This window comes from Seriola dumerili, unplaced genomic scaffold, assembly GCF_002260705.1.
Source record: "Seriola dumerili isolate Sdu_G_001 unplaced genomic scaffold, Sdu_1.0 BDQW01000531.1, whole genome shotgun sequence".
Taxonomy (NCBI): Eukaryota; Metazoa; Chordata; class Actinopteri; order Carangiformes; family Carangidae; genus Seriola; species Seriola dumerili.
Genome location: NW_019174786.1, coordinates 272,801 through 297,643, shown reverse-complemented (window position 1 = coordinate 297,643; position 24,843 = coordinate 272,801). Strand labels below are relative to the sequence as shown.

General features: G+C 43.6%; 4 protein-coding genes across 4 annotated transcripts; 2 read left to right on the top strand and 2 right to left on the bottom strand.

Moving 5' to 3' along the window:
- Positions 1-2,840: 2,840 nt before the first annotated feature.
- Positions 2,841-8,426, bottom strand: sall2 (spalt like transcription factor 2). The gene is made up of 3 exons (XM_022764106.1): positions 8,351-8,426; positions 3,228-6,616; positions 2,841-3,071 (listed from the first exon to the last, which is right to left on the bottom strand). The coding sequence occupies exons 1-3, from the start codon at positions 8,424-8,426 to the stop codon at positions 2,841-2,843; spliced, it is 3,696 nt and encodes a 1,231-aa protein (XP_022619827.1).
- A 2,948-nt stretch (positions 8,427-11,374) lies between these two features.
- Positions 11,375-13,494, top strand: ccnb1ip1 (cyclin B1 interacting protein 1). Its single transcript, XM_022764130.1, has 4 exons — positions 11,375-11,671; positions 11,795-11,941; positions 12,260-12,434; positions 13,302-13,494. Exons 1-4 carry the CDS (start codon positions 11,375-11,377, stop codon positions 13,466-13,468), a joined length of 786 nt encoding a protein of 261 aa, XP_022619851.1. The 3' UTR covers positions 13,469-13,494.
- A 250-nt stretch (positions 13,495-13,744) lies between these two features.
- On the bottom strand, positions 13,745-18,260 carry ttc5 (tetratricopeptide repeat domain 5). The gene is made up of 9 exons (XM_022764129.1): positions 18,014-18,260; positions 16,934-17,066; positions 16,625-16,836; positions 16,159-16,309; positions 15,856-15,947; positions 15,541-15,744; positions 14,899-15,113; positions 14,610-14,754; positions 13,745-14,524 (listed from the first exon to the last, which is right to left on the bottom strand). The coding sequence occupies exons 1-9, from the start codon at positions 18,074-18,076 to the stop codon at positions 14,405-14,407; spliced, it is 1,335 nt and encodes a 444-aa protein (XP_022619850.1). The 5' UTR covers positions 18,077-18,260; the 3' UTR covers positions 13,745-14,404.
- A 252-nt stretch (positions 18,261-18,512) lies between these two features.
- Positions 18,513-23,218, top strand: mettl3 (methyltransferase like 3). Its single transcript, XM_022764128.1, has 11 exons — positions 18,513-18,708; positions 19,300-19,490; positions 19,599-20,063; positions 20,178-20,353; positions 21,206-21,419; positions 21,517-21,704; positions 22,184-22,222; positions 22,327-22,435; positions 22,710-22,775; positions 22,869-22,981; positions 23,081-23,218. Exons 1-11 carry the CDS (start codon positions 18,606-18,608, stop codon positions 23,193-23,195), a joined length of 1,779 nt encoding a protein of 592 aa, XP_022619849.1. The 5' UTR covers positions 18,513-18,605; the 3' UTR covers positions 23,196-23,218.
- The last annotated feature ends 1,625 nt before the right edge of the window (positions 23,219-24,843 follow it).

Sequence of the window (24,843 nt, the reverse complement as noted above, 5' to 3'; positions counted from 1 at the left end):
GTTTTAGTTCACTTAACTTCTGTGTAATCAGGAAGTCTCATTGAGGTCTAGGTCTATTTAACTAGAGAGAAATGGGAACAGATTCATGACAAGACAATTTCAATCATTATTCACACAGAGACGCCGATTCAAACAACCACAATCAATATTTTTTTAGATAAAAAAATTTAAATATCAAGAAATAGAAATTAAAATTTCCTTCAGGAGGAATCCGTTCAATGAAATTATTATTATTCCCTCAATTTCCTCCAACTGGAAGGTAAATTACTTCTAGTCTACCTATTTTATCTACACATGCTCCTCACTGTTTTATCCCACAATTAGATTATACAACTGGTAAATTAATGAACTCATATCTGCCTACAACTACATTGTAGTGTATTATAAGCTATTTATTAGAGGTTTATATTGTACGTATAAATGCTTACGGATTAAAGTAAGTGTTCTGCCCAGTGCGCAACTCTTTTTATGTTTTACAGATTTTTGCTTTAAAACAAAAAAAGATCTGATAAGAGGATGATAATTTAAAAAGACATAACTATTGTGTCTCTAACTGGTCTGGAGATATAGTCACATTTCAGTTAAATGGCTGTTAATCACTTGAAAGTCAAATTAATTAATGGCTGATGGGGAAAAACAACTTCTTTGTCTTCCAAATGGCTGTCGTTTGTTCAATAATAGAAGGGTAAATCTGCAAGTTACATGACCTTTAACACCCTGAGAAACTTTTGTCCTTCCTATTGAAGATGACTGATGTCCACAAAGAGATGATTAATGCTTATTGATGAGTGATAAACATGTGATCAAAGTCTGCAACCATCACCGTCACACCTGTGGACTTTTGTTTGCAACTCCCCCTCTTTGCTTCTTCCTCAAATTGAAAACTATTAAATTGACTTTTTTTTTTTTTGTCTTTCTTGTTTTTTTGATTGAGACACGTCCCTTGTCGCTCACGAACGCATGTGGACAAACTTCTCACACATGGCTCCTTTCACTCCCTTTGTCCCGCTTTCTGCCCTGGCCATTCTTGTCCTTGGTTACCGGTTGTCATGGTTTCGGGAGCCCCTGTAGGCTAAAAACTGGAGGGATTAAAGGCGGCCATTTTGGGGACAGCTGGGCCAGGTTGGTCCTTGTTGCCCCCTGTCCCGCTCCCAGTCACTCTGGGGGGAAGAGGGGTGGCATTGTGTGAGGATTAGAGCTTCCTGTGTGTCAGCTCATTACATGGGGTGGGAGGAGGCGGGGGTGTGTGGGGGGGTACAGGGGGGAGGGGGTGAGTAGAAAGAGTGAGGGAGAGAAATGAAAGAGAAAATGAAAGAGAGTGCGTATGAAAGAGTATGACACAGAGAGGGGAGAGAGAGGCAGGGGAGGGAGGGAGAGAGAGAGAGGGAGGTGGCGGCCTCTACAGCTGCACCCTCAATCACACTCATACAGGCTCTGATTATCCTTTTCACACACACATACACACACACACACACACACAGTACTGGGGAACTGAAACATATTAAAAGACACTGAGGGCAAAAAAAAAAAAAGCAGAATTAAGAGACAGCTAGCCCAGCGCCCCAGACAAAGGACCCCTCGATCCAGACACACCGAGAGCTGGAACAAACACGAGAAAACTGAGCGTACATGCAGGCGCACACAGAATGAGAGTCATGCAAACAGAATACTTAAACAGATAAATGAATTCACAGAGACACAGGCTTAAACTGCAGACAATAAATACAAAAACCTCCCAGCCCCAAAAAAAAACACAGATGAGCAACAAACAGGTCTCCTCTTCACATCGCCATTGTTTTATTTATCTTTTATACATCACATGGGAACCATGGGAACATATTTTGTCATTGCTACAAAAAAAAAAGGTTTACAAAGGGTAAAGCAAAGCATACAAATACTAAACTGGGCTAAGCAGGAATGCAGTGAGTGCAGACAATTTCTGCAGGAGCAGAAAACTCTCAAGTGCTTTGAGAGAGGAGAGTGGGGCGGGGGGGATAAAGGAGGGGGAGTTTTAACGGACGGGGCTCATCCTTGTTGTCACTTCAACACTGCAGATCAACAACAAGAAAAACCATTTACAATCATCAGTATGGATAAGGTCATTTGTTGCTAGCAAAAGTTACAGCTATAAGTACGGGACTGTTCACAAAAGTACTGATAATCATATAAACACAATCATCGCCATAATCATCGCCATAATCATCGCCATAATCATCATAATCATCATCATCATCGTGGTTATCATCATTGCTAGCACGTGTTTGCTCCAGTTGATGTTTCGGCAGCACGGGACACAGTGCAACTCACAGTGCAACTCAGCACATCAGAAACATGCGTTCAGCAGCATCGCATTAAAAACAGGAAAGAAGAAAGGAACAATAAAAAGGCAAAAAAACATAACCGCAGCTCATATTTACAAACACTGGCCATTATTAATTTGGCCTATTTTGGTATGGAGTTCTTTTTGTAAAATTCTGGATCCTCCACTTTTTTTTTTTAAATCAGCTTATACTGGTTTGATATTATACAGTATGTGCTGAAGTAGATGTCAGCAAAAAAGCGCAAACAATTAATTCTCATCATGACAATGCTGTGAAGTGTGTAAGATAAGGCCTCACTGTGGTCTTTGAAATACAAAAATACATAGCTAAAATACTACATTCAAAAGTCTCTTGTATTGGTACTACAATATAAACTACATCTAGCTGCTTAATACAAAAGGTAAACATGATATTGAATTAATTACTCTAAAAACAAATCTCATTCTATTAAAAAAAAAATACATTCCCTTGTCAGGAGCATTTAAAAACTGACTGCAGCCATTCAGCAATACTAACTCTCTACACAGTAGTGTCCATAGGCTCACCCACCACCTCAGAACCGACACTGACCGGTGGAGGATCTGTGCTGTCACCTTTCTCAGGGGATTTAGCCAATCCCTGCTTTTCATCCTGCTGTGTCGGGGTCTTATTGGCTGAATGTGAACTGTGATCCTCTGCAATGTCATTGTCATTGGTTTGAGCCTTGGAGGGGGTACTGGTCAATGCTCCAGGGTGAGTTTTCATATGTCCCTGTTGATGAGGAAAACAACACAATAGCCATTTACTCCAGTCCGAAAGTACAAAATCTCAGCATACATGCCATAAAAATACATCACAATTCAAATATCTTCATGTTACAATATCGAAATCATTGACTCTGGTCTCAGGCACAGTGTTAACTCTTACCTTAAGTCCACTACGGCTAGCGTATGCCTTTCCACAGTGGGAGCAGCTGTAGGGCTTGTCTGGGCGGGGAAGCTGGCTCTGTGGTGCTGGTGCTGGGACAGGGGGCTCTGGGTTCTCTGAAGGTTTTTCTGGAACAACATAACCCTCCTCCATCGGAGTGTCTTTATTCAGCTCTGGATCCAACGCTGGCAAAGGCTCTCTGGATGTGGTAGTCTCACCCTTCCCACTGCTTTGGGCAGAATCTCTCTCCTGTGGCCCCTGTGATACACTGCCACAGGCCTCCTCTGCTTCTGGGATAGCTTTGGGGCTGGCAGGAGGGGTGAGTGCAGGTAAGGGATTTTCCGCTGGGGGTTTTGGGTTGGAATCAGGGCTAGTCGTGAGCTCATCTGTGGAGCAGGCTTCACCATTATTAACCCCTCTTTGCAGCGTATCATTTTCTACCCCAGGCTTTGAAACACAGAGGGAAAGAGGGGTGTCATCTGCCTCTGCATCTCCATTCACTACAGCTGAATGAGAACTAGCTAAGGGTGCTTTGAAAGGGCTAGTGCTGCCCGGGTCAGCTTGAGTCTCCTCCTCGGAGTACATGGAGCTGTTCATGGGGCTACCATCAGCTAGGGCGTTGTCTCCGGGACGCAGGGGGTCCCCGGCTCCTGCTGAGGGGGGATTACGGGTCAGGGGTGGGCTAACACTGGGTGTTGAGCCCTCGGATTCCTCGGTCTTCACAGAAGTAGCATCAGAAGCTGTAGATTGCTTAGACGTGGACCCTGAGTTGAGCACATCATTTGGAGACTTGGAGCCTGTTGTTAAGGCCAAGGGAAGAAGTTGTTGTTGGCCTTTAGATGGCGAGCTGACGGAGTCATTCTCGCCATCATCGAAGACGGCACTTTCTGTTTCTGTGCCATCCTCAGGTGGCATGTCTTCATCAGGTGGTATTTGCCCTCCTAGGTGCAAGCGAATGTGGTGCTGAAGAACCAAAGCATTGGTGAACTTGCGTGGGCACAGTGGGCAGGAGTTCAAGGCACGGGCATTTGGCGGTCTTGCACGGTGAGTGGCCAGGTGAGCCCTAAGGCTACCTTTTGTGGAGAAAGAGCGGCCACACAGCTTACAAGGGAAAGGACGCTCTCCCAGATGTGTGGCCTGGTGCAAACGCAGAGCTCTAGGGCAGCTGAGGACACGCAGGCAGACACCACACTGGTTAGCAGCCTGGGCTGTGGGCAGGGAGGGAGCAGTCGTGGTGGTTGTAGTTCCCGAACCTGAGACTCCCTGGCCGGTCACAAGTCCTATAGCATTGGCACTTGGGCTCAGGCCTAGTGCAGCCAACATTTCCCTGCGATAGGCACTGGAGGTGGTGGTCAGGTCATGGCCGTGTGTGTCCCCATTGGCTTCAGCATGTGTTTGTGCGGAGGTGGAGGAAGAGGAGGCAGAGGAAGAGGCTCCCTGTGGTTGCTTTTCAAGCTTCTGGACCAGCCGTTGCAACTTGGAGGTGTCTGAGGTCTGGGTAGAGGTGGTGGGAGAGGATGAGGAGGGAGATGAGGTTGATGGTTTAGGGAAAGGTGGAAAGGGGAAGGGTAGTTGATGAGGGGAAGTGAGGTGGGAGGTGGATGGGTGACCCGGGGGCCGGAGAAGTGCAAGGTGATGAGGGGAAGTACCTCCAGGGAAGAGAATCTTGGGGAGGTGGGCCAATTGGGAGTATGGGGAGGTTGTATGGAGGGTAGAGTGTGGAGGTGTGTTTTCATCAAAACGCTGCTGCTTTGCTCCTTTAAACTGGCTTCCCATGGAGGAGGAGGAAGATGAGGATGATGAAGAAGACGGCAGTACAGTGCTTGATGCACTGGCAGCGGCTGCAGCTGAGGCTCTGTTTAGCTGTAGCAGTGAATGGGCTGTGGACAGCAGCGCCATGTCCACCGAGGGGGGCAGAGGTAGAGAGGAAGGTGAGGGCCGAGCGGACGCACCAGACAGGAATCCTAAAGCCATGTTCTCTGTCATTCCAGGAATGCTTCCTTTCACTCCATTAAACGGCTCGTCATCGTCAGCCCTCCGCTTTCGCCTTCTCTGGATGGCGCCAGGTGCAGAGCCACTCTGCGTTTGCTCGGACAGTGCTGGGGGCAGCAGGGAGAGGGACAGCTCTGGGTTCTGCTCTCTGTGTCGCAGGAAATGAGCTTTGAGGTTCCCTCTGGTTGTAAAACGGCTCAAGCAGACTGGACACTGGTAGGGCCTTTCACCTGTATGTGACCTCAGGTGGATCTGGAGCGATGAATCACTGCTCAACACTTTACCACAAAAACGGCAAACATGCTGAGGGCGTCCTGCTGAGGAGGCTGAGGCGAGAGAGGAGTTGGGCTGGAGGTCCTGGGAGTGGCTGATGGTAGGGAGGGGTGGCGTAGCGAAGCTGACACCGTTGCTGTGGCCGAATGAGGAGGTGTTAGACGATTTCTCATGGAGGTAGCGTGGAGGTAGGCCCAATGACAAAGACAGTGGGTGCAGGGAGGCAACAGAGGAGCTGATGGTTGATGAAAGAGAGGAAGAAGAGGAAGATAATGAGGAAGAGGTAGAGGAGGATGAAGCTCTGCTGCCATTAACGTGTGAAGAGCCTGATTTGGAGACGGCTGGCTGGGGAAAGAGGGAAGATGGAAGGCCTGTCAAAAGCGATGAAGCTGAGGTCACTGGAGTGGCAGTGGAAGGGTGTGTTGGCGATGAAGATGCTGCTCCTGTAGATTTCTGGTTGCTCTCTGCACCACTGGCCTGTGCATCATTATCTTGGCCAAAAACAGCCCCTCCAAGCCTCAGCACATGCCTGCAGATCTCCTCTGTGATCTGCATCTGGTGGATTTGCCTCTGCTGTAAAACCCTCAGCTCCTCTAGTAGCACCGCGAGGGTTGGAGGCACCTGGAGCTGCCCCTGCTGCCCCGGAGAGCTGGAGGACTGCTGCCGACCTGGGCTGGAGCTGTCCCGGTGAGGCGGCACACATTGAGAGGACATTGAAGAGGAAGAGGAGGAGGAGGTAGTGGTGGTGGCCGAACTGCCCATCGGTGGAGAGGTCATGGTGGAGTGAGAGTTTCCTTGGTGGGACAGGCTGTGGGAACCTGAGGTTTGACCCAGGGGAGGTGGCGAGTGAGTCTGGGAAGACAGCGAGGGGTGAGGAAAGTCTGGGGAGAGGGAAGAGTGGGTGTTGGGGAGGGACGTGGTGAAGGGGGCAACGTGGCTGGGCCAGTGGGGAGGAGGCGAGCTCTCGCTGGGTAAGGAGGGCGCGTGGAGCCCACCAGGGGATGGGCGAGGGGCCAGAGGCGGCTGGCAGTCTTGGAGAGAGGTGGGGGATGAGGAGGCGGACCCCGATGATGTCACTTCAGAACCCAGAGATGTGGACGGTGACTTCATTCCCAGGTGGTCATCTGAGGATTGACAGAAAAAGAACAATGCTTTTAAAGAACTTTTTAAAACTTGAAAACCTGTGTGTTTCCTTTCAGGGGCATTATTACACAATATCTCCAATATCCGTTCAGATATCCAGGTATGTAAATTCATTTAAACTTTCTGCTTCACTCACAGTTTGTTTATTTCATTGTTTCCAGTTACTGTTTACAAGTTTAGTTTTCAAATTTGTGTGCAGACCAGAAGATCGTGTTGCAGCTTCAAAAGAAATGCCTGCTAGGAAATGGCCTTGAACAAGCAAATAAACAAGTGGAAGAAACTCCGCAGTCTATGAGTCTTTGTAATGTCTTGTCTCAATCTGTGCTCTCTGCAGCAGAACTTCTCAAACATCTTGCACACACAAAAAAGCTTACAGACCACCTTGCTGCTATGGCAACACATTTTAGAGGACAATGGGCATCACCAAGACAACCCATAACCCCTCTTAACCCACCCCCTCCCTGTAGCAGTTACGTCTTTCATCTCCCTATTCACCCTTCCCCCCTTACGTCACAGTGGAGGTCAAGGGTCAGGCCATGCTAAGGGTTCTGGGCACTGTCCAGACACTCTGATTGGTCAACTAATCTGACCTCTGCCGCCCAGGGGTCAAATTCTTTCAGAATCTTGAGCACAGAGTGAGAAAGAGTAAAAAGAAAAAGAAGGGGGGAGGGTAACAACAATGGAGAGACAAACTAACTATTCCCTCCTGGAGAGATATAGTGATGGAATGAAAGACTGTACCTCAGTGAAATTCCTTCCCTCTGACTTATAGACAAACCTGAACCTGCAGGGGACACATAAATATGTGAATCTAAAACCTCCACTTTCATTTGTGAAAGTTTACCTGCAGAGACTTAAGTGCATGCACTTGAAGCCCAATAGCCAATACCACACAGTACAAGTGCGAGAGCAATCGCTCTATCCCCTCTGAATCTTTTTTTTTTCCCATCCATCTGAAACCCCCCAACTGTGTAGGAGTATACAGTCAATAGGGCTGGGGAGAAAGAGGGAGAAAGAAAGGGGAGGGAAGTATTGAGAAGGTGGAAAATGGGGGGAGAGGGGTGCATAAGGAAGAAAAGCATGGACGAAGAGCAAAAGAAGAAGAGAATAGAAGGGTGGAAGATTAATCTTTACCAAAAACACTGCCTTCCCTTCCCCCCACCCATGCACCTTATTGCTAACAAATAAGAGAGTGTTCCATACTAATCAAAGACCTCCAGCAGTCAGCGCTGAGCAGCCTGTTGGTTTCCTAGAGGACGCCCAGCACATGAAAATGGCCACAGATGTATGTTAGTTAATCCTCCTCTATTCACTTCACAGGGACAAGTTTATTGGCCCCGACCAAAGTGCCTGAGGCCTCCATTTAGTGGGGCCCATTACAGTGAATGAATAAGCAGGGGGGGTGTCTTTAGTTGACAAACTTAGATCTTAAACTTTTAAGTCTGTTAAATCAGGTGCGTTTGTTGGAATGTGGCCATGCATACATAAACTTATGAAAATCAAAGAGGAGCCACACATAAAACATGCGTGTAAATCCAAATATTTGCTTTTGTAAAGTTCTTTAAAGATTTCTTCTTTTTTTTTAGACTGAAAGTGAATTCCACATGCAGTGATGAGCACCAATAGGCTGTGTATGTAGGACATCCAGCCTCTCTCTCTCTCTCAAAAAAGCCAAAGACAAAAACACATGCACGCTTGTAAAGATGTTTTCTTACCGTGAGATAGCAGCCTTGGGCCACCCGGATCCGAGTTAACAAGATGCTGGGGTCGCTTCTGCTTCCGGCGTGACATGATTCACGGCGACTCAGACAGAGAGGGGGGCATCCGTCGGTTGAATGGCACTAGGCACGTTTTTGCGCACTTTGACGCGCTCCTGAAAGCATCCAAGCATCCAAAGTTCAAAAGTCGCGCAATTCCCGCAAACTCGTAGATAAAAAAAAAAAAAAAAAAGAAATTAAATATTTGTATAAGCAGTTTTAAATGTTGAAAGAGCGGTCTTTCATGGAAGAAAGACAAAAAAAGAAGGACATGGGTGTGGGAAATCCGCAGGTCTGCACCGTGTCATATGAATCTGCCGTGAGTGCGTGTGTGTGGCTGTTTTGTAAAGTCTCTTCTCCCCCAAAAAACTTGTCCAATTTGCGCCCCTCCTCTCTCACTGCTGCCCCGCTGCATGCACATACAGGGAACACACACACACACACACACACACACACACACACACACACACACACACACACAAACACACACACACGCCATACACACAGAACCACTCCTTGTTCTTCAATGATATTTGCATTTCAATGGCGTGTAACACACAGCCTCCCTGGTTCTCTCTTTCTCTTTCTCCCCAGCTTTATTTTTCTTTACACACTCACACAGCAGCTATAAACTTTCAATGAAACATGACAGTGAGGTGTCAAAGCCGTTGGATGCCTAAAAACAAATTAAAATGGGCGAAAGAATCGGTTGTTTGTTAAAGGTAAATGTTTTAATCATTGCAGGAAGGGAATAAAATGAGCATGGGTCAAATTAAGACGTAAAAACATGAGTAAAACAAGTTTAACAGGTAAATCAGGTGACATCTGTTTAGGACCTCCCAGGTGCTCTGCGTTTATTTTCTAATCCTCAGCAAGGTGAGGGAATAAAAAGTAAAATAGCTATGATTGACTGGCAGGTGGTTTCCATCAGCAAGAGTCAAAAATCCGTCTTCCCAGCGGTGTTATTCTGCCAGCTGAGGAGTGCACAGGCGATATTTCTACTCTTTGATTTCTATAGGGCCAATTATCAACAGCAGTGCAGTGAGTGGCTGTTGTGTGCAAGTGGGGCCACACAGCCATTCCACATGCACGCATGTATTTCGTGTGTTATCACCAATCGCATAATAAACTCCCCCGACAGCCCCCCTCTCAACACCGCCCCCCCCCCCTAAAAAAAAAAAAAAAAGCATCTTACACTGGAGCTCTATTTAAAAGGCAGAGAATAGATGGGAATCTTTGACAATGGCGTGCCGGACACAGTTGAGTGAGCATCTCCCCTCTCTCACTATGAACCCCCGGATCCACTGCTGCACAGCACAATGCCCCTCTTTCACCCCCTGCCTTTACTCCTGTACCACGTGGAGAAATGGATAAAAGAGAGAGAGAAAACAGTGGGAGGAGGAGGAGGAGGGGGGACCATATTTAAGTAGGTGTCTCACATTATACATATATCCACTCAGAGGCTGTGTCAGAAAACAGGGCATTATTTGATTTGGAGGAATTAACCCGCCATATTTATCTAAAGGGTTACAGTTTGGGATTCTCAATTAGAATTAAATGGAAAATAAATAGCCTAGAAAATGATAAACAATTAATAGGCTACTGGATGTAGTGTCAAAGTCCAGGAGGTCCTTTCCTTAAGGAAAATCCAAAATATATAAAATGCTCAAGTTACAAGGTACAAGTCATTCACAACTGGAGCAGATATATTCAATTATGCCCCACAACTGTTTGGGCATCCATGGGCTTTACACATCCTCAAAACATATGTAGCTATATCATGTTTACCTCTATCAGCCTTAGTATTGTAGAAAACATGCAGAGTGAGTTTATATATCATTATACACTGAAATTGCTATGTTATTAAAATGTACTTCCTAGAGTCATTGAAGGCTAATTTCTAAATTTTTAAAATATTTCTTAGCCCGTTTTGCCGTCATTGCTTTGAGTTGCAATCAGCCAATCAGATCACAGCATTCATTTAGCGTCACCTCCTGCTACCCTGCAGAGGGAAGAGTTGGCCTTAACTGGTAAGTTGTGTATCTCTCGAAATTAGCCATAAAGTAACGGTTAAGTTAAGGTTAAAGTGTCACAGAAAATATAGTTGTAAAAGTCAAAGTTGTTTTTTCAAAAGCAGCCAGTGGAAAGGACAGTTTAGCCGAGTGAGCTAAGAGTCGTTACTTTACCTGCTAGCCTGCTAATGCTAACTTTTAGGGGTAATTGGTGTAACTTTAAACTAGCTATGTTACCTAAACTTAATTGAAACGTCTTCATACAACAGTGCTATGATATTTTAAGTATTTAGTATTTCCTTACTTAATAATTTTCTTATTGATAATTTGAAATAGATAATAAGTCGAAATTAAAAAAAGAACTGAGTGGAGTGGAAAGTAAGCTAAGGCTAACAACACTATTGAGGAGCAACCAGTTAACAGAAAAGCAGTATTATCATTTCATGTGACTAACTAAACTAGTTAAGACACCTACAGGAAACATAAAAATAGTTACAGTGGGTCCTTGTGATACATGTGGTAACATTAGACAAAGTTTGGAAGTACCTGATTTATTGAAGATTACAAATATAGTACTGGAATTTCCAGAGTGAGACGTTGAGTTAATCTAGTTTTAAAAAACTGGGATATAAAACTATGGCCAATATAATGTTTTCCCAATCCCAAAAACAGAGGGCAGGGAGAAATGCTTGCAGTCCATAAAACATTTAAATTTATTCAGCATTAACTCATAAAAATACATCTTGACCCCCAAACCTCATGATTTTGATTTCCTAAATATAACCATATAGGGCTTTGAATCACTGGGACCCCCCACACGTATGCTTTGCCTTAGAAGTAAATGTTTGTATTTGCTTCACCTTCATGGTAAAGATGTCTCTCACTCAGCTTTATATGATGCTCAGTTAACAACTTGCCTTTACTGCTGATCTCCATTATTGAAATGTCACTGTACTTTCTGTAGAAGGCCATGTCTCTCTGCGATGACACACTCCTGTGTAACTTCCCAAAGTGCCGGGCCAAGCTGAGCGGCTTCGCCTGGGTCACAGCCTGCTCTCATGTTTTCTGTGATCAGCACGGGTCTGGTGAGTTTAGCCGCTCTCCCGCCATCTGCCCGGCATGCTCCTCTGCGCTGTCTGGGAAGTTGGACATTGTGAGGACGGAGCTGTCACCCTCTGAGGATTACAAAGCCATGGTGCTGGCAGGTTTGCGACCAGACATAGTTATGGATATCAGTGCCCGTGCTCTGGCCTTCTGGAGCTACCAGGTCAAATACCTCTCTGTCTTTATTTCTATAAACTTGCTCTGTATCTGTGAACCTTGAATTGTCTATATCAGTCCATTAGTCTCCTCTTTCTTATAAAACACTCAGCTTGTCTCTTGTGTACAGGTTCATCAGGAGCGTATGTACCAAGAGTATAGTCTGTCACGGGCAGAGACACAGTTGAAGCAGATGGAAAAGCTGTTGAACCAGCAGAACCAGAGCAGGGAGCTGGAGCTCAGTGCCATGAGGGGGGAAATCGCTTCCCTGAAGAAAGTAAACCTCATCTCTTAAACCCAAGTGCACATTCATAACCTCATATTTAAAATGTGCCAAAATTATTTTGTGTTAGTAGATAGCTCCAGCATGCTCTCTGACCTGCTCTGTTGCCATACTGTATGTGTTATACTTGAGATAAGCATGTGCAAAGAAAAAATTTAGAATTTGACTGTGGGTCTATTGAAAATCATCTCTATTGTGATATTACTTAATTTCAGTAATTGTTAGTTCTAGAAATTTCCTATCCTGAAATCTTTTATGTTTGCAGACTTCAGAAAGAGCTTATGAAAATGTAGAACATTTATTTCCTGTCAGGTGATGGAGGAGTACAAGAGGAAGTACAGCGAGGTGTCTGAGAGGCTGATGGAGAGGAACAGACAGTACCAGAAACTACAGGGGCTGTATGACTCTCTGAGGCTGCGCAACATGGTGGTGGGTGTCGGGGAAAGAGACGCGCTGCTACAAACAGGACATCACGACTTCAGCACTGGTAAGAACAAGAATTTGAATTTAGATTAATGCCTTTACAAGATTAACGGTACACTCTTGAACTGATAGGTGGTTTTGTGCAGGAGATAAATTGGTATTTCACAATGAGAAAAAGCATTTACAGTAGATTTTAGGTGGGGATGGGCTTATAGGAGTTTATGAATTATCAGGCCATAAATTCTCTCACCAACTTTTGAAAATCTTGCTCTTTATAAACAAGGAACATTATGGGATGTTAGTATTATATATATAATTTTTTTCTTGTTTCTAATGATTGATTTTTGGATTATAATATTTTTGATGTTATAATGTCAAATCTTTTTAAGAATATTAAATATTTGCTGTGTATTAAATAATACATTGATCGGTGTTAAAATGATTAGTTGACGTCAAATTATTCACAAACAATTTTGACCACCAGTTTATCATTATCAAGTAATTCATTAAGCAGAAATGTCACCTTTCGGCTCTTGGAAGCTGTAATAGATATCTCATAGGCTAAGTGACATTGATTAATGGATTAATTAGGTGACAGATTAATAATAATTAGTTATGCCCAAAAAAGTATGTTTGGTAGGAAAATAAATAAAAATCCAGTCCAGATGAGAAAGATGAAGTGTTTTTCTGTCTCTGCCTGAGAATTAAATGCCTGTATCAGTTTGTTCCTCGCTGATTAATGAGAAGAGGAAGGAAACTCAGCAAGAATAATGTTAACGGGCTCAAAGGAAGACACAGCTGTAGCTGTTTGGTCGAGGAGAAGTGGTCATCAGGAAAGAACAGTGGGAGTAATGAGCTGATTGTCTATGTAAGGGAATTTTAGTCAGTGCAACAATGAAAGACATCCGTCAACCTCCTGTGTGTCACGCAGGGGTTGCTCGACAGGCGTCTCCTCAGAGAAGCCCTCAGTTCCTCTCCATGGGCCCTGACGTGGACAGTCGATTCTTCTCCTGCCTGGAGGGTGACGGAGCCAAGACTTTCTTCCAGTTCAGCTCCCCTGCTAGGGAGAAAGACCGGCCCTTCATCAAGAAGCACTGAGAAGAACAGGTTTCATAGTGACTTTAGTTTAATGGCCGTTATTGACATTACCAAGTTGTTCTGGTTCAATATTAAATTAGTCGGAGGTGTTTGCTTTAAGTGCTTTTTGTGTAATTTATTGTAATTTTGAACCATAAATGTGTTTTGGACAAATACCAGTATAAAATTGTAGTTAAATGTAGCTATGACTTTTTAGTCTCCTGTGTAAATTTGTGATTTAAGTCCAGCAAAAGTAAGTAAAATAAAACATCATAGAATTAAGTCCTTTGTTTTTGCTTTCAGTATTTTAATATCTGAAAAGTATAACAAGTTCAGGTGGATAGGGTAAGCCTCACCCTAACTGAAGCAAAGAAATGTGATTGCTTGTTTTTGGGCCAAACAAATTTCAGAATGCTCCATATACATTTTTACAGAGCTCATATCATATAGTTCAGAAATAGATACAACATTATGGCACCACAAGGTTAGTTATTGCCACATCAGCATAAAAAATATCCAAAATTTCCTTCACTTGTTTGCATTTATGTTACTGAATGACTAAAGTTAGGTGTGTAATGAGAAGTTCGTTACTGCATAACAAACAACCAAATGAAGAATGAAGAACAAAATGTTTGAGGAAAAAGGATTTTTTTTAGGATAAACTGAAGTCACAATTCTGACATCACATTGTCGTCATCACAGGCTCATCCATTTACAAAAACAACTCCCTGTTGTCACCACAACAACAGAATACAAAACTAAAAAAAAAAAGAAAAAGAAATATTTATAAATATAAACAAACTGCCTCTAAAGACAATGTAACGTGAAGGGCTCTATATACAAAACAACACATAAAACCGGCACACACTTTGGAATCTTCATACTTCCATATTATCCAAACTGTTCTTCCATATCCAGCAAAAAAAAAAACTTGGTCCTCTTCACCTCTCGCTCGGCTCATTCACTCTGGGGTTTGTAACTGACAGAGACAGCAATCTGACTTTGGACGTTTTGTTTCTTGCCATTGACGATGAGCAGCAGAGGAGAGTCCACTCGTATACTTCTGAAGTCAAACGACTACCAGAGAGAAGAGAAGTATTAAGTCACACAATCAGACTGGCGTTATTCAGTTAATTTTTAATTACATACATGAAACACTGACCTTATCTTTATGTGTTATACTGTGTCGTTTGACCTGAGGTTCAGGAATGACTACAGTGTCTCCTATCAGGACGCCCCAGCTGTCCGCTGTGTTGTAAACCATCACGACGATACACATCTCCTCGCTGTCCACCATGCCGAATGTACTGGACAAAAGATTTCAAGCTTTTACCAGACCACTCAAAAAAAACAAAAAAAAACAAGCACTCTTCTTCTGCTATCACACCAAGACCGAAGCAAACTGCATGAGGATAAATGGACTAACAATGACAGAAAGAAGCTGGACTCACAAGGCCATGCGACCCTCAGAAGCCAGGCTGAACACCACCTTGCCCAAGGCGGCCACCCCGGCGTTGTGGCCATGTGAAAGGGAGGAAATAGTTCGAGGCTCCAGGCTGCCCACACGGCCTGTGGGCGAACGGAACTGAGGGGAGGAGCAGGGACCCAAAGCCGACGTGTTGAGGTTGGAGAGCATGGTCCGTAACCGACGTGCCTTCACCTTCCCCTGAAGAGAAATACAGACTGGAGGTGAGGAGCAAAACAAGGAACATGGCTGCGCTTTGCTGCCACCTTGTGATAATGAAATGAAATGAAAATGAAATCTTATTGTCATTTTTATTTTTGACAATGTAAGAAAACTAAACAAAATAAACATAAGAAATTAGACATAAACCAAACAAAAAAAAACAAGAAGGACAAAGAGGTGATGCCAAAGGTACAATACACAAACACGCTTCTTTCTATTAAACAAGTTCAGGCATCATCAACTACGGCTTCTTTTATTTAATTGTACATTAACTCTTAAACTAAATTTTTGAAGTACTTTTGTGATATATCAATGGTTGGTAATAATTTGTCATGCTTTAATTATGTCATAACAAATAACACTGATTTCTGCAGCAAGTGTGAGAATGACCAGCACAGTCTCCTACCTTGTTCTGTATGAGTTCTGTCACTTTCTCCAGATACTCCAGCAGCTGCTTCTCTCTCTCTGGAGGCTCCTCCCAGCCCGGGTCGAGCGCCGCCGCTCGGCTGTAGCCACCGAGCGCAGACCCGAACATCTCCTCGTACTGGAACAGAGTGGATCGGTTGAAATGCAGCTCCGGGTAACAAGAGGCAGCTCTGTCCACTTTCTCCTGCAAAGGTGGGAGAGGAGTAAAATATCAGTACAATAGCGCAATCAGTGCTGACTGATTTTAACTGTGCATTTAAGTGTGTGTGTGTGTACTGTGTATGTGTGTACTCACAGATTGTGCATAGGCACTTAGCGCTTGTTGAGACAACTGTGGATTCTGTCCACAGGTGAAAAAGAGAGACACGTAGGCATTTCCCAGGATATCTGTTATAACCAACAACATAAGTACAATTTTATTCAATTATGTGCAGGACAGCATAGAATTTGTATAATGACTGTTTTAACTTCTGGATATAATCTGGATATGTGTAACAAACAGCTCCCTCAATACAGAGAGCAAATTAAGCGCTACACACATCCCCATAACACTGTCTTCATCCTCTCTGCTTACTAAGGTCTCTGACGCTCTACTCACACCAGGACGTCCCGTCTTTGACATCCAGCTGGACAGCTTGTCGGGCCATGTCAACGCTCTCCAGCACTTGTTTGCCATGTGCATCGCTGTCCGCTGCTGGCAGCTGCCTCAGCACCATGGACAGGTTACGTAGAGAGACTTTGTTCTTGCTCTACAGAGGTGGAAGACGAAGCACAGACAGATGAGTTTATATGTGAAGCCTAGCATGGCGATACAGACAGAGAAAAGGTAGATTATTATACTAGAAATGGCCTGCAAATTCATTGGATGTAGCTCCAGATTTTCTGTAATTTTACAATGGGGATTTTGAATAGAAAATACATTCACATCACTGAGAGCATGTCATTAATTCATAGCGAAAATACTTTTTTATAGCTTAAGTAATGGCTTTCTTTGTTAAGCTATAGCAAGTGAATGAAAAAAAGACTGAGTGAAAACACATCCATCCCTTTTCTCTTTCTAATACCTGCTGCAAGGCTCCAGTGAAGCAGTTCTTGGCACCAATCAAGTCTCCTTTCTTCCAGTACTGCTCGCCCAGTGTGTTCCAGCCCTCGACCAGGCCAGGCTCCAGCTTCACAGCCCGGGAAAGGCACTCCTCTGCTACGGTACTGAAGTCTGGAGCTACGTTCAGACACCTGCCTTTCTGCAGCAGAAACTCTGCTTTGTGTTTATAGCGATCTGTGGCAAATCACAAATACAGAGATACTGTGGGAGTCAATGAAATTCTGCAAATTGATGCTGCAATGCAGTGCTGTTGTGTAAACACAACACTCACCCTCTTTCTCCTCCAGCTTCTTAAGTGTCTTCTCGGTTTCCTGTGCAACATCACTTTGTTTCCTTCCAGCTTCCTCCACACTGTGAGTCTCAAAATAGCAATCTCTGAAATTATACAGTTCATCCACAAGCTCCTGTAATGGGAGGGCATGGAGAGGGAGGGGAAGGTGGGTGAATGTGAAAAATAGATTATGAATACTTAACAATGGTTAAAAATAGACCAAAGACACATTTCTTGCAGCTAAATCTGCCTACTTCTACACAACTGACTGCGAAAAACTAGGACAATCGTGCTATAAGAGATGCACCAGCTTACTATTGGTATTTGGTTATTTCTGTTTCTCACTTAATACAAAACAAATCAGCAACACAGTGAAATTACTACAGTTGTTACTAATTTGCTTCTGGTTTACTGACAATACTTAAACATATCAGACTTTGCCAGGTGCAGAATGATAAAGTCCTGGACTTATTTCCTTCTGTCTATTTTGTTTTTATAGTCCATTAACCATTATGATTAAGATGAGGACATGAATTCTATGTCTGAGAAAAGAAATATTAGAAACTGAGAACTAAAAACTGGAAAATTAAATCTTAAAAAAAGACAGTCATTTTTAACAAACAGTGGAGTATTAAGCAGATTTTGTGAGGTTATTGATTAAAAGATTGGAAGTACTACCAGTGCATCCCTGGTGCCTGTGTCTGGTGCATTAAGCCTTAAGGCACACATACAATCTAGTGACTCAGCAAGAAGTAGTAGGACAGATTCAAGCAAGGCATCCATGTTATATTTATTTGGTAGTGCAAGGAGATAAAAATAAGGATTTAAAGAAGAAGTCACTCTTCACCTTAAACATTGAGTACATACATTAAGGTAAATTCACACATAGATAGGGAGCAGAAATACAGTTAGCATGACAGTTACAGCCAGTTGTTATAGTAACGAGTCGTTCAGGAGATGTCCAGCAAGCAAACTGAGAGGCGACACACGACAATTACCGCACAAGAAGTCAACAAAACACGACGACTCGAGACACTCGGTGTATTTACATGTCCGCACGTTATAAATGACGTGACCTACCTTAAAAATTTGCAGCTCGTTTTTGTCTTTCGCTGGCTCACCACTCTTCTCGTCTTCCGCCATCTTTGCGTTAGCGAATAAAAGCAATAGCTGCTAGCAGATGGTGTTGAGCTAAATCAACGAGTTACGGATCGAGTATTAAATCTAAGGCTCTGTTGTTAATATGTTGACAGGAAACGTCATTTCTTTCACATTTCTCACGAATGCAGTGAGTTTTAGGACAGAGGAAGTAAGCTTTTAATTTCAGTGACGCCGGAAGTTGGAGTAGTCCGCATGGCAAATTATTCCGACAATACACCTTCTGAAAAAATAAACGGAGAAACTTTTACCGAGTTTTTTCTTTTCCTAAATATACCTTTAAATACATATTAATGGAAAAATGACATTTGTTTTATAACAGATAATTTAACCGCCCGGGGCATTCGTACACTATCAGCCGGAACCTTTCAATTGAGCTGCTGCTCCGACACTTTTTCCTCGTGTACCATACATTCTTCGCTCCAGACAGGGCGGACAGTGGTTAACTTTTGTTGTGAAGCCGTTCAGCGCGGCTCGTGTTGGGTGTTTTTGTTGCTGTTGAACCCAGCTCGTCATGTCGGACACATGGAGCAACATCCAGGCGCACAAGAAGCAGCTGGACTCCCTGCGGGAGAGGCTGCAGCGGCGACGGAAAGACCCAGCACAACTGTCCACGGGTATGTTCAGACTGGACGGCGGGTACCAGCCCCGGCGACAGATAACGATTATTTATGTTATTAAGTAATTAACCCGGCTAATAAGTTACTTATTGAATTTATAAATTGTCAAGAATAGAGACAAATGCCAATTTATTGATACCAGAGGCCACAGTGGGGTCTTAAAATTACCTACTTTTACCAGAAAATACTGGGAAATTTTACTCAACAAACGATATCAACAATGGGGCGTTGTCAAACTAAACTTACTTCAATTGTAAATATCCCTTTTACACCAAAATTAGCGGGCAAAAGCGGCTCATTTTGGTGTGAAGGTGTTAGTTATACATTACTTTCAGCCCATTGGCTAATTGATATAGTTTAGTTAACAGACAATAGTTTGAAGCTCATAACAAGTGGCTACTTCCACGCCCCCGAAGTTACGCAAGTTTGATACAGTGAAGATAATTATAGTTTGGTTTTCCACAGAGCTCCCAAGAAGTAATTGATCATTAGAATTTGTTGGGTTTTTCTTTATCAGTTAAACTCATGAGCAGTGGTGCGTGGAACAATGTCAACAAGTTTAACTCCCCCGGTCTCCTCTCAATGTAGAAGGTGGAGGCAGCACAGACAGTTCAACAGCCAGGAGTGACAGCCCGGCACCGTCAGCTCCATTCACCTCTCAGGAGGAGACAGAAAAACCACCAGACCCCGAACTGGAGAAGAGGCTGCTGGGATATCTATCTGATCTGAGCCTGTCAATGCCTACAGACTCTCTCGCAATCACAAATGAACTCATCAGTGTGAGTCTTTGTTTGTGTGTCCAAGGGTTTTATGTAGAGAAGTGGTCATGTATTATATTAACGACTATTTCTTCTTTCTGTCATCCTCTATTTGATTGTCTCTCACAGTCGGAATCCGCTGTCAGTCACGGGTGCATCCAGAGTCTGTTGCTTAAATTCTCAGCTCAGGAGCTCATCGAGGTTCGGCAGTCTACCTCAGCTTCTTCTTCTACAACTTCCTCCTCTGCCTCCTCCTCCACAGTCGTCGTAGCCGTGGACCACACAAAATTATGGGCTATGATCGGGTCTGGGGCTGGAGCCCAAAGGACTGGAGTCAAGAGAAAAGCAGAAGACCAAAGCCACAACAAAAGAGCTGCAGGCTTCTCACCCTCACTACAGAGCTCTGCTTCCCCGCCACACTCGTCCACCACCTCTCTGACACCGGCTTCCTCCTCAACGCTGGCGGGGCCCTCAGCGTCAGGGAGTGGGGCTGAGAAGAAGGGTAGGAGTAGTAAAAGCCAGTCGTCTCACGTGGACATGGAGATCGAGAGCCTCTTGAACCAACAGTCCACGAAGGAGCAGCAGAGCAAGAAGGTATGAGGGATTATTATCACGACCAGTTCAATTTTCAGTCGCTCAAAATGGAAGCTGCAGAGTGTGGAGGTGTGTTTACTGCCATCGCATCATGTGAATGTTATTTGCGTGTAGGTTAGCAGAGAGATTCTGGAGCTGCTGAACGCCAGCACAGCCAAGGAGCAGTCCATCGTAGAAAAGTTCCGGTCTCGCGGCCGAGCTCAGGTTCAAGAGTTCTGTGACCACGGGACCAAAGAGGAGTGTATACGCTCTGGGGACACACCGCAGCCCTGCACCAAGTTACACTTCCGGTCAGTGTTCGTCTGCAAACTTTCTGATCTTCTTTTGTCCGTATTTATGTCGCCTGGCATGATGAAATCCTTTTATTAGAAATGTAACAGCCCCCTACATATGACACTCTGCTCACCAAACTTTATTTCTGTAGTGGTCCTGGCTGCTGTGCCTCTGCTACATTTAAGACTTAAGAGAAAGTTGTGCTATACAGGTTATTTATTGTCAATATCACTGATTTTACAAATAGTACATTCTTAGTAAATTCCTAAGCACATTTACCCATCTCTACACCTGTTTTTAAAAACTGTAACAGATTCCAAGTATCACACTTTGATTTAGATAAATGATTAATTTTAATTGGACTTCAGTGTTGGAGAAATACTGGGTTTGACCTGAGGAGGGCACTGTAACTAAGACAAAGAAGGATAATGCATCTTGTCACTTGCATTTGTCGAAAATTATATAATTAGTGGAGTTTCTCCTTTTTAGAAAATGACTTTGTCGAAGGCATTACTCCCCAACCTGGTGGTCAGGACCTCACAAAGGGGTCACAAGAGAAATCTGAAACTTTGAGACACATATTTTGCTGCATAAAAATTTTGCCAGGCATTTCTACGCTCATTAAAAACAAGTAAAATACAGGATGGTCTCATTCCACCAGGCCTCTAAAATTCAAGGCAAAAACAATTGTAAGTTAATACATACTGTTTCATATATTTGCTCTCTTATATTTTAACATTTGCAATAAAATAGTGGAGCATTTTTTTGGGGGATTTTCACTCAAACCTGAAGTCATTAAAATAAATGGCATTACACATCCAACATGTGCATGAAGCTGTTTTCTTTGTGATGTGTATTTCCTCACACAGTCGCATCATCAACAAGCACACAGACGAGAGCCTCGGAGACTGCTCCTTCCTCAACACCTGTTTCCACATGGACACCTGCAAATACGTCCACTATGAGATCGACAGCCCTCCAGAGACTGAGGGGAGCCTGCTGGGCCCCCAGGCGGGGACCGCAGAGCTCGGCCTCCGCGCGGGGGACGCCGACAGCAACGTGGGCAAGCTGTTCCCTTCACAGGTGAGGAAGAGGATGGGGAGATATGAAAGAGGAAGATGGGGTAGGGTAGCAAGAAATAGATGGATGTTGATATTTTTGTTTGCGTTTTAATTCCCAGTGGATCTGCTGTGATATCCGCTACTTGGACGTTTCCATCCTGGGTAAGTTTGCTGTGGTGATGGCCGACCCTCCCTGGGACATCCACATGGAGCTGCCCTATGGTACACTGACTGATGACGAGATGAGAAAACTCAACATCCCCATCCTGCAGGACGATGGTTTCCTCTTCCTCTGGGTCACCGGCAGGTAACTAAAACAACCCCGAACAGTCTGAGGAATCCGGCTCAGCTCATAGACCTTGATGTTCATTTATATATAGGCCGAGTTTGGTGTTATAGATGCAGTAAAAGCAAGTGTTTGGCTTCTTTGTATCCAGAAATTTAAGTCTGTTTGGAAAGATCGGAGGTAAATGTACATGTAGTGGTTATAACCTCTGTTTACATGGAGGTCTACAGGAAAAAGAAAAGTTTTGCCATGTGTTCATCTATAACTTTGTGTCTTACAAAGTCAGGATGTCCTTGAACTAAGCACCAGCTCATCTGGTTTGTGAAGAAGAACATCAGCTACAAATCTCAATAAAATATCTAAAACAATTTAGTCCACAAACATTTTTATACAGGTTGAATCTGCATGGTAGTAGAGTAGGCAGCGTCCTGGTTCTGCACTTCCAGATATAATTTTGTTTGCTCAACCTCACTGTACGCCCTCTGCTCCTCTTCTTACAGGGCTATGGAGTTGGGCAGAGAGTGCCTCAGTCTCTGGGGGTAAGTCTTTCCTCCCAACATTATGTCATCATTTTTTTCAGGACACCGTTTGATTTCATTCCTCATATGTTTCCTCTTTTTGTTGCTTTATTTCCCTCTCTCAGTTACGAGCGCGTCGATGAAATCATATGGGTGAAAACCAACCAGCTTCAGAGAATCATCCGCACTGGGAGGACAGGCCACTGGCTGAACCACGGGAAGGAGCACTGCCTGGTATGTTTACATGCCTCTCTTCTTGTACATCATCTTATATATTGAATTTGAATCTATCTCCACCATATGTCTATCAATCTACTCTTGAAGCTGGAGGGATCTCGCCATTTGAAGATTCTACTTCTTATATTTTCATTTTTGTTCATTAGAGATGTGTACAACAGCTAGAGGGTGTTTTGGTGCTACTGTCTCATTTTTTGTGAGCATGTCTGGAAAAGTGTGTCTGATATATGTCTACAATGTAAAACGTACCATGTGATTTGTTTCTCTTCAGGTGGGGGTAAAAGGAAACCCTCAGGGATTCAACAGAGGTTTGGACTGCGATGTCATTGTGGCCGAGGTACACAACTATATCTTCTGTCACACATGCTGCAGTCACCCTGTGTGACTCCTTCAGAGATTGCTTCATTAAACTCTGCGCACTCTCTCCCAGGTCCGCTCCACCAGTCACAAACCAGATGAAATCTATGGCATGATAGAGAGGCTCTCGCCAGGCACCAGGAAGATTGAGCTGTTTGGTCGACCGCACAACGTCCAGCCCAACTGGTAAAGACGCTGTCATGCTTTAATTCAAAGGAAAACTAACTGTTCTACATATTTTACTTATACTGATTGTTCCTTTTTTGCCCTTTATTTCCCTTCTAGGATAACTCTTGGAAACCAGCTCGATGGCATTCACCTTTTGGATCCCGAGGTCGTGGCTCGGTTCAAGAAGCGTTATCCGGACGGCGTCATCTCCAAACCCAAAAACATGCAGTGATGAGCTCATCGGTGGTAACAGGTCTGGAGAAGTTTGTCTATAGATTGTTTTTTGTTTCTTTTTTTTTTTTTATACCAGTGAACTAATTTTTTAAATAAATACTGTTAACAAGATACAATGTCTGTGTCTTGGTTAAGAAATGAAACCACCCGAAGAAGCAATGTGAATGACTTCTACACAATAATGTATGTGATCCTCATATTTAATGCTGCAACACACACACTTCACATTCACCACCAATAAAAACACAGGAGACATTTTTTTTAAATGTACATTGTTATTATTTTGTTAGTAAAGAATAAAGAAACTTTTCTTTTGACGTTCTGTGGATTTGAGTAGCTGATAACTGGTTTTGCATCAGAGGACAAAAAATGGTAGTTTCATATTTCAGCAGGTTTTTCACAGTCGTTTGGGATCAGCGCTTACATTCATATCTGTTCTTTGTAGGCAAATACAGAACCCTGTTCATCCTAAAAAAATCTGTACTGTTAAAAAGTCAATACATTTTAATATCAAATGCAACCAGGAGTGTTTTTAATTATAAAAAATATAAACAAAAAGGAATTAGTCAGAATGTTATAACTCACAAAATACCTAATGGAAATGTAACTGCTGTGCAGCTCGGTTTACCAGATGCTTTTTCAAAGAGGAACTAACTAGAGGCAGCAGCTGAACATTTTCATACCTGCAAATATCATACAGCCTGACCCTAATGCGTTTGTGCTAGAATTAGAGTTAATACCTTTTTTCCTTTCTGTTTTGTAGTATTTCACTGTTGCTGTGCAGGGTTTTGTGTCACAGAGCAGGATTAGAAAGTTAACCAGGACAAAATGTCAACGATGGGTTTAAAATTCACTCATGATGATGACTGCTAATGAGAAGATTTAATCAGAACTTTAACTGCCTCATCCTGCTCATCGAAACATCCCCATGGGCCACGATATCATCTCCAAATGAAAAAAATCCACAAAGGTCAGGAAAGTAATTGAAAAACAGAGAATCAGTAAAAAAAAAAAGAAAAAAAAGTCCCACCCACCAACCAAACAAAAGAGAGAAACGAAAAAATAATGCACTTGTTGGTAGTGAACACTGTAAACACGTTTCTATGTTGTCTTCTCTTTCATCAATATTGTATCCATTTGCGTACTGGATCCACTCGGTTTAGTCTCCTGAAACCATAATGCACTGACACTGGAAACCAAGTCTATTTCAGTCTGTGTCCCTTGTTGACTCTGATTCATCATCGAGAATTCTTTGTTGGCGGCGAGCACAGAGGGGTTACAATGCAAATTGTGGCCTGTTCACAACTACTGTTGATCACGTCTAAAGGTGACGACAGATGCATTTGCTCAGCTATCAGGCTGCCAGCTCTGCGCCACAGGCTCCAAGCATGAGTGGGCAATGGAAAACTTTAATACTGGAGTCCATTTATCTCCCCTGCAGCACCCTGTCCTCCCTTAGTAGGTGGCGTCCACTGCGTTGATGTTGCTGTCCAGCTGGTGTCTGAAAGACAGCCGGGCCTTGGTGGAGAAGTAGATTTGGGAGCCCCGACTGAGGCTTCCTGCTCCCTCACTGTCACTACCCCAGGATGTGGTGGAGGACAGACGGGGCTTCATTTCCTCTATGGGAACTGAGGGGTGGAAGATAG

Excerpts from the sequence above, each read along its gene's own strand:
- sall2 (XM_022764106.1), bottom strand. The coding sequence starts at position 8,426 with ATGTCACGCCGGAAGCAGAAGCGACCCCAGCATCTTGTTAACTCGGAT. Across the intron at positions 6,617-8,350 it reads CCCAAGGCTGCTATCTCACG|ATGACCACCTGGGAATGAAG; the intron begins GTAAGAAAACAT and ends GTCAATCCTCAG. Across the intron at positions 3,072-3,227 it reads CTAGCCGTAGTGGACTTAAG|GGACATATGAAAACTCACCC; the intron begins GTAAGAGTTAAC and ends CCTCATCAACAG.
- ccnb1ip1 (XM_022764130.1), top strand. The coding sequence starts at position 11,375 with ATGTCTCTCTGCGATGACACACTCCTGTGTAACTTCCCAAAGTGCCGG. Across the intron at positions 11,672-11,794 it reads TGGCCTTCTGGAGCTACCAG|GTTCATCAGGAGCGTATGTA; the intron begins GTCAAATACCTC and ends TCTTGTGTACAG. Across the intron at positions 12,435-13,301 it reads ACATCACGACTTCAGCACTG|GGGTTGCTCGACAGGCGTCT; the intron begins GTAAGAACAAGA and ends TGTGTCACGCAG.
- ttc5 (XM_022764129.1), bottom strand. The coding sequence starts at position 18,076 with ATGGCGGAAGACGAGAAGAGTGGTGAGCCAGCGAAAGACAAAAACGAG. Across the intron at positions 15,948-16,158 it reads CAAAGACGGGACGTCCTGGT|ATATCCTGGGAAATGCCTAC; the intron begins GTGAGTAGAGCG and ends TGGTTATAACAG. Across the intron at positions 14,755-14,898 it reads TCTGAGGGTCGCATGGCCTT|TACATTCGGCATGGTGGACA; the intron begins GTGAGTCCAGCT and ends TCTTTTGTCCAG.
- mettl3 (XM_022764128.1), top strand. The coding sequence starts at position 18,606 with ATGTCGGACACATGGAGCAACATCCAGGCGCACAAGAAGCAGCTGGAC. Across the intron at positions 19,491-19,598 it reads TCACAAATGAACTCATCAGT|TCGGAATCCGCTGTCAGTCA; the intron begins GTGAGTCTTTGT and ends TGTCTCTCACAG. Across the intron at positions 20,354-21,205 it reads TGCACCAAGTTACACTTCCG|TCGCATCATCAACAAGCACA; the intron begins GTCAGTGTTCGT and ends TTCCTCACACAG.